The 15,404-nt window shown below is 37.7% G+C and overlaps 1 protein-coding gene across 2 annotated transcripts in view; it reads right to left on the bottom strand.

Annotated features, from left to right (window-relative positions):
• The window catches only part of Pli (E3 ubiquitin-protein ligase pellino), a 161,550-nt gene that overhangs the window by 13,246 nt on the left and 132,900 nt on the right, over positions 1 to 15,404 (bottom strand). For both annotated transcript variants that reach the window (XM_073962105.1, XM_073962106.1), the window contains exons 4-5: positions 7,581 to 7,812; positions 998 to 1,189 (exon numbers count right to left, since the gene is read on the bottom strand). In XM_073962105.1, coding sequence (XP_073818206.1) covers positions 998 to 1,189; positions 7,581 to 7,812 — 424 coding nt within the window. The remainder of the gene's footprint in view (positions 1 to 997; positions 1,190 to 7,580; positions 7,813 to 15,404) is intronic.

Raw genomic sequence — 15,404 nt, 5'->3', positions numbered from 1 at the left:
CACTTCTAACCTGTTATGACAAGCATCCAGACCAAAATCAGGAACAGGTAACAGAACAAAAAATGTTTTCCTGCCATTCGAAGCTTTATTCTTATTTTCCTAAAAAATCATCTTATAAAATTCTACATCCGAATACATGAAGGGTATTCACATGGATGTACCACCCAATACCTCCCTCTCCCCTCTAACACAAACTGTAACCACAAGGAAAAGGATTGTTCAGAGGTATTAGATTAGATTGATTTTTAGAGATTACAAGTTACTAATGAATGGCAAACAAATCTCAACAACAACAAGAACAACAAAGGCAACAATAATGACAATTGTTCTTGTTGTACAAAACGCCCATGCCATAACTTAGGAAGCCAGTGCAACAAAACACAGCTATCGGTTGGTTAGTTAGGCGTAGTACCTACGTACAAAAAAGCACCATTCCTTCGAACAAATTATGAATACCGTAACAATGACCCACTTTTTTGGTATTATGGGCCAGGCCAGTCAGGCCACAACAACAACAAAAGATACTACGTTGCCATCAAACATTTATCTATTGTCATTGGTGTTGTTGTTGGTGTTGGATTTGCCATTCATGTACAATAAAAAAAGCAAAGTCAAAGCAATTGAGTGGCACTATAGTACTCCTCGTTGTCGTAGCCATAGCCATAGTCATCATCATCATCATCATCACCATACCACACAAAATACCACAGCAACCACAACCGAGTTCAAGCTGGCACACACACTCTTTTTTTTTCTATACTGCTTGCCGCACTTCAGGCTTCTTCTGCACTTAAAGTTTAAACAATTTATTGATTAAATTTTAATGATATACTAAGAGGCGGCTATGCCAAGAACAACACACTGTGGGCTGGCTGGATGGAATGGATGGTTGTTTGGCTTCGCTTAGTTGGCATGCTTTATAGGTTTGCCATAGTCTAGCTGGAGTTTGAAGTTTGTGAAGTATGTACATACATTGTTGGTCTTACTACATACTTACACCCAAGAAAATATTCCTACTCGAATCGAAGCCGGCTGCAAATATTCTCGCTTTTGAGGGTTCACTTCGATTGACCAGAATGCGGCATGCAAAACGTGATATTGTACTCTGCATTACTTTTGCATCTTTCTTGTCACCGGGCAGTGTGTCCATAACCACAAAATCTATGGGTGATTCTGAAGAGCGTCCAACCTGTAATACAAAACAAAAAGGAAAAGAGAAAGAAAATAAGTGAGACATGGAAGATGTAAAAAGAATTTATCAATGAAACTGGTTTTTGCATAACTCCGGCACTCCGCAGGAGGAATACGACGACTGCGCTACAAAGCAATAAAAAATATTTTATTAGAAGCAAATTATTTGTTGGCACCACCAGAATGTCAATGGAACTTGAAATTGGTGTGCAGTGCAAACAAGAAAAAACAGACAAATGTAAGTCAACGAGTGGTAGGAAACGTCTGTAGGTAGGTGTGTGCGTTCCACAGGCCGGAAACGTTTAACTGGGTCTTCTGTTCTAAACAAGCAGATAATTTGAAAAAGAAGTTATACAACAAGTTGCAAGTGACTACATAGAGAAAAAGAAACTCGTTCAGATTGCACAACAATTTTATAAGTCACAATTATCATCGGTTCTGTAATTTATGTAATTGTTTGGGAATGGGGGTTTCTATCCAATAAGGCGGATAAACCAATTATCCCAAGAATTTATATTCCAATTGTCAAACAAAGAAAAATAAAATAATTCATTAAATAGGACGCGTTTTGTTAATAAATAATTTATCCACGTTTTGTGGATAAATAAATTATCCACTTTAGGTGGATAAAAAAATTATCCAATTTAGGTGGATAAATAAATTACCCACTTTAGGTGGATAAATAAATTATCCACGTTTTGTGGATAAATAACTTATTCACAATTTGTGGATAAATAAATTATCCACGTTTTGTGGATAAATAAATTATCCACGTTTTGTGGATAAATAAATTATCCACGTTTTGTGGATAAATAAATTATCCACGTTTTGTTGATAAATAAATAAATTATCCACGTTTTGTGGATAAATAAATTATCCACGTTTTGTTGATAAATAAATTATCCACGTTTTGTGGATAAATATTTTAGCCACGTTTTGTAGATAAATAAATTAGCCACGTTTTGTGGATAAATAAAAATAATATTGTGGAAAATAAATTATCCACGTTTTGTGGATAAATAAATTATCCACGTTTTGTGGATAAATAAATTATCTACGTTTTGTGGATAAATAAATTATTCACGTTTTGTGGATAAATAAATTATCCACGTTTTGTGGATAAATAAATTATCTACGTTTTGTGGATAAATAAATTATTCACGTTTTGTGGATAAATAAATTATCCACGTTTTGTGGATAAATAAATTATCCACATTTTGTGGATACATAAATTATCCACTTTTGTGGATAAATAAATTATCCACATTTGTGGATAAATAAATTATCCACATTTGTGGATAAATAAATTATCCACATTTGTGGATAAATAAATTATCCACATTTGTGGATAAATAAATTATCCACATTTGTGGATAAATAAATAAATTATCCACATTTGTGGATAACTAAATAAATTATCCACATTTGTGGATAACTAAATAAATTATCCAAATTTGTGGATAACTAAATAAATTATCCACATTTGTGGATAAATAAATAAATTATCCATATTTGTGGATAAATAAATAAATTATCCACATTTGTGGATAAATAAATTATCCACTTTTGTGGATAAATAAATTATCCACTTTTGTGGATAAATAAATTATCCACATTTGTGGATAAATAAAAAAAATATTGTGGATAAATAAATAAATTATCCACATTTGTGGATAAATAAATAAATTATCCACATTTGTGGATAAATAAATAAATTATCCACATGTGTGGATAAATAAATAAACTGTCCACAGTTGTGGATAAATAAATAATTTGTTCATACTCGTGGAAAAATAAATAAATTATCCACATTTATGGATAAATAAATTATCCACATTTGTGGATAACTAAATAAATTACGTTTTGTGGATAAATAAATTATCCACGTTTTGTGGATAAATAAATTATCCACGTTTTGTGGATAAATAAATTATCCACGTTTTGTGGATAAATAAAATATCCACGTTTTGTGGATAAATAAAATATCCACGTTTTGTGGATAAATAAAATATCCACGTTTTGTGGATAAATAAAATATCCACGTTTTGTGGATAAATAAAATATCCACGTTTTGTGGATAAATAAAATATCCACGTTTTGTGAAACGCAGGGCCAACGTCGGCTCCAGTATCTCCAGAAGTTTCCGGCTTTGTTCAGCCAAACTGTCAGTGACAGCTCCTAGAGTGGGTACCTTATGTCCGTCCCCTCCCGACACTGCCGTCCCGTCAACCGTTGGCTGGGTTGCCCCAGACTTGGTACAAAATGTTGAATTTGAAAAGTTAACCTTAGGCATTGCATCGGATTTGTTTTGTTTTTTTTTTTTTTGTTTAAATTTTTATTCTCCATGCGTCATAGATTTAATGGGGGAAGTGAGGTTCACCATGGCATAGCCCTCCTGTACCATGGCAAGGACGTGACAACTAAGTCATTACTGCGTTGAGATGCCCAGGTATCAACGAGGCTCCGTTCAAATACAGTTGGTACCCTAACTGCAAACCTTAATACACCGATGGGCACGGGTTCGCCTGACACCCCGGCGTTAGGGGGTCTCTAATAAGTAGGAGACCGCTACTTGGATAACCTTTGGTCGGTCACAGTTCCCCAACTCAACACTTCCAGGGTGTTGAGTGTGGAAACTGTGACCTTAAGCCCCCGCATCGCGCCAAGATTGTTATCCCTGGCGTTCCAGCTAAAGCCTCTAAAGAGTAGCGCGTTTATACTGCTTTGCATCCAGACTTCCTTGTCATCAATGATATTAGAAGATCAGAGCAGTGTCCTCCTTAGTGGAGTTGATAGCGATCACCTTAGTGTTTAGCTAACCATTCAATATATGTTCAGAAAGAGTACCATGTTATCTGGGAAATGTTTCTTTAAACTAGGCCCTATAGGAGGAGTTACCCGAAGATTGGATTTCGTCACTCTTGGCTCTGGCACCGTTTTTAAATATAGCCGAATAGTCATCTGAATGATAAATAAAAAAAATATTGTGGATAAATAAATAAATTATCCACATTTGTGGATAAATAAATAAATTATCCACATTTGTGGATAAATAAATAAATTATCCACATTTGTGGATAAATAAATAAACTGTCCACAGTTGTGGATAAATAAATAATTTGTTCATACTCGTGGAAAAATAAATAAATTATCCACATTTATGGATAAATAAATTATCCACATTTGTGGATAACTAAATAAATTACGTTTTGTGGATAAATAAATTATCCACGTTTTGTGGATAAATAAATTATCCACGTTTTAGGGATAAATAAAATATCCACGTTTTGTGGATAAATAAAATATCCACGTTTTGTGGATAAATAAAATATCCACGTTTTGTGGATAAATAAAATATCCACGTTTTGTGGATAAATAAAATATCCACGTTTTGTGGATAAATAAAATATCCACGTTTTGTGGATAAATAAATTATCCACATTTTGTGGATAAATAAATTATCCACACGGGTGGATAAGTAAATTATCCAAGTTTTGTGGACAAATAAATTATCCACGTTTTGTGGATAAATAAATTATCCACGTTTTGTGGATAAATAAATTATCCACGTTTTGTGGATAAATAAATTATCCTCGTTTCGTGGATAAATAAATTATCCACGTTTTGTGGATAAATAAATTATCCTCGTTTTGTGGATAAATAAATTATCAGCGTTTTGTGGATAAATAAAATATCCACATTTGTGGATAAATAAAATATCCACATTTGTGGATAAATAAATTATCCACGTTTTGTGGATAAATAAAATATCCACGTTTTGTGGATAAACAAGTAAGAAAAGCGTTAAGTTCGGTCGGGCCGAACTTTTTATACCCTCCACCACAAATTTCAGCCGTTTTGGTGGATTAATGTGGCCACAACCTTCAAAATACCGAAATTCGGAAGGTACCGTTCCATGGGGGCTATATGATGGCGTGGACCTATACCTACAAATTTCTGGGGGAAAGTTTTATACGCCTAAAGAAGACTAAATACCAAATTTCAGCCATATCGGTGTGATAATGAGGCTAAAACGTTCAAAATATCGAAAATCGGTATATATTGTATTATAGGGGCTATATCAACACGTGGACCTATATAAACATTTTATGGTAGAAATGTTTCTTAGCCTCTGGAAACACAAAATACAAAGTTACAACCGATTCTTTGGTCAAATGGGTCTAATACATTCAAAATATATTAAAATGACGCGTACTTTATATGGGGCCTTATATGGGGGCTATACCAAAACGTGGACCTATATAACCCAACTTTGGTAGGAATATTTTGTGGCCTCTGAAGACACAAAATACAAAGTAACAACCGATTCTGTGGTCAAATGGGTCTAATACATTCAAAATATATTAAAATGACGCGTACTTTATATGGGGCCTTATATGGGGGCTATACCAAAACGTGGACCTATATAACCCAACTTTGGTAGGAATATTTTGTGGCCCCTGGAGACACAAAGTACCAAATTACAACCAATTTGGTGGTAAAATGGGCCAAATATCTTAAAAATTCCTTAAAACGACGACGCGTCACGCGTCATTTTGTATGGGGGCTATACGAAAGCGTGGACCTACATAGCCCGCTTTCAATACCAAAAGTCCTACGTAAATATAACATATTTTCCCAAAATTTCATCAACCTACGTCAATCCGTTCGGACGCTAGAGTGATTTCCACAGACGGACAGACGGACAGACGGACGGACATGGCTATATCGATGTAGAATTGCACGCTGATCAAGAATATATATACTTTGTGGGGTCTACAATGATTATTTCGAGTAGTTACAAACGTAGTGACAAACTTAATATACCCCCATCCTATGGTGGAGGGTATAAAAATATCCACGTTTTGTGGATAAATAAAATATCCACGTTTTGTGGATAAATAAATTATCCACGTTTTGTGGATAAATATATTATCCACGTTTTGTGGATAGATAAATTATCCACTTTTTGTGGATAAATAAATAAATTATTCACAGTTGTGGATAAATAAATTATCCGCATTTGTGGATAAATAAATAAATTGTCCACGTTTTGTGGATAAATAAATTATCCACGTTTTGTGGATAAATAAATTATCCACGTTTTGTGGATAAATAAATAAATTATCCATATATGTGGATTAATAAATAAATTATCCACGATTTGTGGATAAATAAATTATTAACGTTTTGTGTATAAACAAATTATACACGTTTAATGGGAAAATTAATTATCCACGTTTTGTGGATAAATAAATAATCCACGTTTTGTGGACAAATAATTTATCCACGTTTTGTGAATAAACAAATAATCTACGTTTTGTGGATAAATAAATTATCCACGTTTTGTGGATAAATAAATTATCCCCGTATTGTGGATAAATAAATTATCCACGTTTTGTGGATAAATAAATTATTCACGTTTTATGGATATATAAATTATCCACGTTTTGTGCATAAATAAATAATCCATGTTTTGTGGATTTTTTTTTTTTTCAATTCAATTCTTTCTTTATTGCGTATAATATTAATATGGCTTAGAAATAAAATATATATAGACAAGAGGTTAGGAATTTCTAATTCCTTTTCTACTTTATAATTATTTTAAAAATGTAACAATAATAGAGTAAATAAGTTAACATATTTTTAAATGGGAAATACGCAAAAACAAAACCCTTTTAAACCATTTTGATGTAAGTTACGTTATTGAGGTAAAATTATGATGATATTAAATCATTAATATGTTGTTTTGTGGATAAACAAATTATCTACGTTTGATGGATAAATAAATTATCCACGTTTTGTAGATAAATACATTATCCACGTTTTGTGGATAAATACATTATCCACGTTTTGTGGATATATTAATTATCCACGTTTTGTGGATAAATAAATTATTCACGTTTTGTGGATAAATAAATTATTCACGTTTTGTGGATAAATAAATTATCCACATTTTGTGTATAAAGATAATTTTCCACATTTGGTGGATAAATAAGTTATCCACATTTTCTGTATAAAGCAAATTATTTAAGTTTTGTGGATAGACAAATTATCCCCATTTTGTGGATAAATAAATTATCCACATTTTGTAAATAAAATAAATTATCCACGTATTCTGGATAAATAAATTATCCACATTTGTGGATATTTATTTGTGTCAGTCTCCTATACTGCTCCTACACAGCCACTCAAAATGTCCTTTATATCTATGTCTTATTTGACATTCGCCTGTCATGTGACATCATGACAATTTTGACATTTATCAGTCTACCTACCAACGTAACATATAAAGTAATATTCCAGAGTGAATTAGAAAGGTACACACATACATACAGACACAGAGACATTTATAATATTGTTTATTGCAATTCGTTCTGACTACTCACCTGAAACATATCCGTTTCCGTATCCTCTTTGTATTCGACTATGACAGCTTGATTGCGAGATAATGTGTACGATATTGAATGTTGATTGGCATCGAGTATGGCTTTTGATGTTTGTGGCGATTGGACAATGTAGTGTTTGGAGCGTTTGACACCACTGGGTTCACTGCGTTTGTAGAGGACAAACTTGGAACGTCTTCGGCCACGATCGCCCTGTGGTAGATAACCATTGTAACTGGAAGAAAAGAGAACAATAAGAAGAGAAAGAATTAAAATTTTTAAGTAACACTTTTTTGTTCAATAACAAAAAAGAATTGCATTACAAAATCTATTTTGGAAAAAATAAAACAATACAAACGTCTGACAGCGGCGTTACGTTTCAATAAACCCGAGAATGGCAGCGACCAAAAACTAGGTCAAGTTTTTCGGAACAATCGAACATATTTTGAAATTACGATTTACAACAAAAATCGAGAGCTGCCACCACAATTCACAACCACAAACATTGCGGTTGGGTCGTCGTCATCATCATTGGCACTTTGTTAAAATTCTATGAATGTGGGAAGACGGAGGAGGACGAGGAGGAGATGGAGTTCAGTTGTTGTGGGTTCATTCTCGTATGTATTGTGGGGGCATCAATTTTCAAACAATTGTTGTTCGTTTCGTTAAAAGATTATTCACTTCTGACTTTAACAACACCACCAACACCACGACCATTAACAGCTTTGTATTTCAATTGCGCTGCTCTTTGTTATTGTTTGTATGTAGTTTGCCATGATTTTTATGTGGATGCAATGCAGTTTCACACATTCATTAGTGTTTATTTCGTTGTAGTTGTTGTTGTTAATTTTTTTGTATGAAATTTCAAAATTAACTTAAAAGGTGAATAATTAGCACATTATTGCAAAGAACGCTGCTGTGTGAAGTGGCAACGAATTTTAAGCGTTTATTGTTTTGAAAAGAAAATAAATATTTTTAGAACTTGCAAAATGATTGGACGTGATGCGCATAATGCGGATAAAGTATTTTTGATGGCGTAGATAAGGCATTTGTGGACATTCAGCAACGTAGGGGATTGGTAGATACCAAAAGCAGCGGTAACATAACAAAATGGATATCTTATCTTGGTTCATCATTCATCTCCACTGTCCAGTGATTTTTCAATGCACCTGACATGTGACGCATAAGACGTTTAACCAAAAGAGAGAGAAAAATTTGTCTTCAGGCATTGGGATAGTAGCCCGCCATTGGAAAAACATATTACTAATATTGACGGCCTAATATTGACGGCCCCTGGCCTTGAAGAACTCCGTGGGTAGAAATTGGAGACTAGAACTTCAGGCAATAAACCGAATATTTAGAAAAACTGACCTTAAGTGCCTTATCGAGTGTATCGTCCTAAACCAACTTGTTAAAGTCGGAAATATCATTGGGGGCGTTAGTTAGATTCATTGCCGCCAGGTCTCTGGGTTTAAGGAGTTGAAGATGGGGAGTGATCAAGTCGTTGTGGAAGTCAGTTACTACTAATCTGCGACAGTGAGTATGCATACATATGTATGTTCCCACAACATCCCCGAAGGGACAAGGGAGACTTCTCTCATATCAATGAGTGCACGCCGATTCATATTGGCTCAATGAAATGTGACCTACTTTTTATCGCCGCGTCCGAACGGCGTGTCTTACGACACCACTTGTAGAGAAGTTTTTCATGGCTGAAATACTCAGGAAATGTCGCCAGCATTACTGAGGGGGAATTTTGCCACCGTTGTAAATTTGATGTTGCTTGGCCTGGGATTCGAACCGCAGACCTTCTGAGTGCAAGGCGGACGTGCTAACCATTACACCACGGTGGCCCGTGAAAATTAAAAACATACCACGGCGGCCGGTTCTATGCACCGGATTGACTGGAAAGAATCTTCAACCAGGAGCCGTCACCTCAACAGTATCGTGTTTGAGTTTTTGTATTTTTTCAGCATGGGAGCGAGACATCAGATCCTCTGAGTTATTATGGTCCATATCGGAATCAAGGAAAACCCCCGGGAAATGGATCTGTTCCGTTTAGCAGGATCCGCATCCACCACATGTCAACGCTGGTGAAATTTTGCGGGGATACAGAAGAACTCCGGACAATGGATATCTTCCGTTTGCCAGATCCGCACCCACCATATATAAATATTGGTGAAATGTAATAGATGTAGGGAATGGGTCCACCACTTCCGAGGTTGCTCTGGTCTCCAATACTACTGCTATAGGAGTTATGTTGCTGCTTGCGCCGCCAGAACATCTCACAGCGTCTCTCCTACTCTCTCTCCCACATCATCATCGCCATCGGAATACGAGCCATCACCGCAGTCTCCTCAACAACAGCAGCATCTAAAACCCACATGTTGTTGTTCAGGGCACCGGAAATTCGTCATTCCTGAAATTCAATTGCCAAGGTCTCCACAACAATGTGAGGGGCGTTTTAGACTTCCTGAATCGGAGAAACACCATGGTTGCCGCGATCCAGGAAACAAAGTCCACTGTCACCTATACCTGCAGCTTGCAATGTTGTAGATTAGCCGAGGTAGAGTCGTACATACCGCCGTTAAAAGCATGATATAATCCCGCCCTGGTGCTGCGGGACTTAAATGCTAACCATGAGCCTTGGCATTCCGCCCCAAGCAATGACCAGAGGTGTACAGCGGTGGCCGAGCAAATTGAAAACTCCACATTTTCCACCGTGAACGAAGACCACACTACAAGGATAGGAGAAGATTGCCACAGTGACGTCTCACCATTACGGCACCTGGTCTGACATATACCCATAGCTTGCAATGTTGTACATTAACCGAGGTAGAGTTGTACATACCGCCGTTGAATGCATGATATTACCCCGCCCTGGTGCTACGAGACATAAATGCTCAACAAGAGCCTTGGCATTCCGTCCCAAGCAATGACCAGAGGTGTACAGCGGTGGCCGAGCAAATTAAAAGCTCCACATTTTCCACCGTGAACGAAGACCACACTACAAGGATAGGAGAAGATTGCCACAGTGACGTCTCACCATTGCGGCACCTGGTCTGATATATACCGTGTTCCAGCAACCCATCGTCTTCGTTAGCAGACCTCCCAACTTCATAACCCCTCATCGCCATACTTTTTTAAACAATTCGAAAACTGATTGACAAGTGTTCAGGGAATGTGCGAATCACCGCTTCAGAGAACTTCCGCCATATCCTCGGATAGCTAAGAGAATTTTTCCGGGACATCATCACCGCTGCAGCTGATCGCTAAATACCGGCTGGTGGAATACCCCACACTCAAACTTCGGTGGGATGCAATATCTGGAGAGGGTCCAATGGTTGCTCTGAACTCGTCCACGTGAGGAACTATGTTGTTTTATGCAGTGTGAGTCGTCGTCGCTGTTATCAGAATACGAGACTTCCCCGTAGTCCCCCACATCACGGCACCCGCACGCTGCACTTACCACCAGCCGTTCCAATTCCAATCCCTGAAAATGCATCCTTGATGCAATTTAACTGCAATCGACTTCGAGGTAATATCGAGGAAATAGTGGATTTTAGAAGTCAGAAGAATCTCATGCTCATGCGGCGGTGCAGGAAACCAAGCATACAACGTTGTGTTAGTTACAAAGTTAATGAGGAAGTACCGCACCAGAAGTTGGCATGGAGGATTAGCTTTCCTATTGCACCAGTCTGTTCAATACAGACCTATGTCGCTTAAGCCTAGCTCTAATGACCCGTACATGAATGTACGTGGGTAGAAGACAGGTGTAGAACTGCCCAGTTAGCGATGCTTATTGTATACATCCCGCCGATAAATAGCTGTCCACCAGGTAATGGGCTCAACATTAGCCCGCCTTGCTCATCATGAGTTGCGGCATTCGGTCCTCGGAAATGACCAGAGAGGAATAGTGCTGGCAGAGCAGATTGATAGATCTATGCTTTGCACGGAGTTCGCCAGATATAAACATCGTGTCATCTAGTCTGACAAATGAAGTTACTTGACAGCCCGTCGATGTTCTTGGATCAGACCATTTACCCATAATTATCACCATCCATGAAATCGGGCGGTCTTATCACCTCTGAACGCCGCACTTTCATCAGTCGTGAAAAAGCTAACTGACCCAGTTTCAGAGAGTTCACTAATCACCGTTTCATAGATCTGCCCAACCCATCTGATGTTTGAGTAGTAGAAAAGAAAGCTGCAGCCGCTCGCCATATTCCTGCTGGTAGAATACCCAAAGTGGGACCTAATTTCCCGGCGACGAGATTAGCAAATGAGCATGATGCGCTTCGTCGTGCCAACCCCAGTGAACCTAGAGTCAGTTAGCTGACACTGGAACTTAACAGGTTGGTCGGTGATCATAAACGAAACAAGTGTCTAAAGAGTTGCAACTTTGACGCCAGAATAAATAAATTTGGACAAAGGTTATGTCACTCTCGAACCATGAAAGTAAGGAAGATAGGATATCAGTCCCGTTTGGCCACGTTACGCTGACTAATTCGAAGAGGTACGCAGTTTATTTTAATCGACAGTTTGTCGAGCACCCCGGAGTGACAGGGCGAAAAGAAAAGTACTACGTCGCATTATATCTCTTCCTGACAAAGAGGAACCACCACTATTTACAATGAATGATGTTGCGAATTCAGGCCGTTTTTGTCGTCCGTAGCAAATACTCTTTGGGCTATACTACAGCCCAGTGTCAGAAATAGCTATCCAGTTGCCGATCATCAGCATGAGTTTCGTTAGCAGAACAGCACGATAACAGAGCTCGACCACGCCATCTCGACATATATTAGGCGAGGACTCAACCAGATACTGTCAAGCACTCCACGATATTTGAGGACATTGACTACATTCCGGCCGATTTTGAAACGTTGGGTAATCAATTATATGAGCGGACGCGGAATTCAGAAATAAGTAGTACAAGCCCAGTAGAGTGAAAAGGGAATTTCACCAAACTGGGGTGATATCTACTGTTTAACCTGTACATCTCCTGTATTTCACCCCTTCCAGACGGCATTGAGATGGATGATTGTACAATCATGGCATCGGGTACCTTCCCTAATGTCATTTGTGAAATGCTGAACTCCTATTTAACTGATCTTATCACCTTTTTTTCCAAGTGATGAATATGTCACTCTGTTAACGACATGGACTGCAGAGGAGAGCACTGAGTTGAATGTCATGGTCGATGGTAGCAGAGTTCCAACCACCAACTACCCCATGATTTTAGGGGTCACATTCGACAGTAGGTTCACGTCGTCCGCACCTGCCACAGATATCTGCAACAAGCTGAGATGTTGGAAGAATGTCCTCAAGTCGTTAGCTGGCTGGTGCTGGCGGAATATTTTGTCATATTGGTCCACTCCTTCTAGTACCTCCCCCACAAATGTTAAAAAATTATCGCTAAAGCATTGAGCACAACAACTCTCGAAGGGTGTAACCAAATTGGCCATAACTGTGCATATGGTAATATTACTTTAGGCTTGAATATGGACTAAATCGGTATACTGCTTTAGAAAAAGTGCAGATTAAATTCTCGTCTCGGATCGTTTTGAAATTTTTAGCTCTATTCGACGGCGCAATATTTTTTTTTTTTTTTTTTTTTTTGTACCAAAAAAACCTTCATTTGCTAGTACGTAAGATAACCATCGAAGCGTGAACTCAGTTTGGTCCAACCGTTTTACATCGTATTATTTCTTAAAAACTCAAATTATGTCCGAATATTGGCTACATCGGATCACTCCTTCGGGTACCTCCCACACAAAGTTAGGAAAGAGCGCAGTTTAAGGGCATGTTGTATTCGCGACCCTAGTTAGGACGGTACAATTTCTTTCGGGGGCAAGCGCACACTTCCTGAGAAATTTACTAAAAAACCCCACTTATAGACGTCAGAAGTATCATCTTTAGGTCCGAAGCTGAGGGCAAATCACTGTCGGCACAGCTGACTGATACTTTCTTATTTGTTTACATTGTACATTGATGTATGATATTAGGCAGTACCAAGTTTGGACCAGGCTGGTAGACAGACGGCTGGACAATAATAGATATGTGGGGATTAAAACCATTATTTTAATAGATTTGTGTAGAATGTACCATCCTTAGTCATTAGGCTGCGGTGCCCATTCTCATAATACGAATTCCCCTCGCCAAATGCACGGTATTTTTTATACCCTCAGCATTTATGCTAATGAAGGTATATACAATTTCATGCGGGCCAAGTGTGTCTCATCGGTTTTAGACCCCAAGTATGTTTGGACGAAATCCACTTCAGACAATTTGGAGTCGATTTAGCAATGTCCGTCCGCCAGAAATTATGGTTTTAGACGACAAGTATGTTTGGACGAAATCCATTTCAAATAATTTGGAGTCGATTTAGCCATGTCCGTCCGCCGCCAGACTATCTGACTGGAGCGCACGACAACTCTCGAATTTATCAACCGATTCGGTCCAAAATTTGGCTTTCATAATATTTTGTCCAAACTTAGTTTAAGTTCGAAGATAGGCCAGCCATTTCGGCCCAATCTCTCGGGTACCTCCCCACAAAAATTCATATTTTTCACCAAAAATATGCGCACTATAACTCTCGAAGGGACTAACCGATTTTGTCCATACTTTGCACATCGTAATATTTCTACGAGACATAGATCAGGTTAGAATATGGACTATATGTGTCAACTTCTTCCGATATATCACACACAAAATTTCGGAAAAGTGCAAGTTAGGACCTCCTCTCGAATAGATTTGATTTTTCTTGCAACAGGTTGCACTCAAGGCCGCTATTACAATTGAACACGTTTCTTCAGTCGCAAGTCCATACTTCGTAAGAAAATGGCCCGGAAAACTGTAAAAAAAACCCCTACGGCCAGCATGTGTAGTGGCTGGTGCGCACGACAACTCCTGAACTGAATACTGCGTTGGTCCACACTTTGCATATCGTAATATTTCTTCGAATATTAGATGAAATTCGAAGATGGTGCTTATTTATAGATCCACACCTTCCGGTACCTCCCCCACAAAAGTTCGAAAATATCCGCTAAAATGGTAAGCGCAATATCTCATAAACGGAACAACCAATTTGGTCCAAACATTGGATCTCGAAATATTTTGTCCAAACTTATGATCTAAGTTCAAAAGTGGACACTCCATTCTTTAGGGTACCACCCACACAAATGAGCAACATTTTTGTTTAAGTGCGGTTAAGTGTGTGTGCGAGAATCATTTGGAAATTTTTACCGATGGTACTCCTAGTAACCCTGTTTACAGCGATTTGATGTTTTTCGTGGGCAATTCAATGTTTCCTGATATAAAGTTCCTACACACTTCCAAAATGGTATATTCCTTTAGGCACCTCCTTCGCAAAACTTTTGAGATTTTAACCTAATCCATATCTTTATCGGCAAGTTCATACGCCCAAAATTATGAAGACTCCCTAAATACATTCGTTCTTTTGGGAAATATGTGTTTCAATTCACAACGCAGAGGGTATACCTCTGTCGGCAAAGCCGACTGATACTTTTTTACTTGTTCTATACATAGTTACACCCATTCCGTTTTACAATACTGTCTGTCTGATCATTGACCACAATAATGAAATTGATTCATTTGTTTGTTGTCATGTTTGTTTTTGTTGTTGTTTTGTTTAACCTAAAATATTGTAATTTAAATGTTGCAAACTGAATCTGTCGACCATGAAGGTAATCCAATTTGCTGACACCAATGCTACGCTGACTGTCTATTAATGAAAACTATAGACACAAAGCATTGATGGAAATATAAATTAAACGGCGCTTCGAAGATGGGCGTTATAAGCGATGA

Source organism: Musca autumnalis, unplaced genomic scaffold (assembly GCF_047663935.1).
Source record: "Musca autumnalis isolate F117 unplaced genomic scaffold, ASM4766393v1 scaffold_1, whole genome shotgun sequence".
NCBI lineage: Eukaryota > Metazoa > Arthropoda > Insecta > Diptera > Muscidae > Musca > Musca autumnalis.
This window is presented reverse-complemented; position numbering and strand designations above follow the sequence as displayed.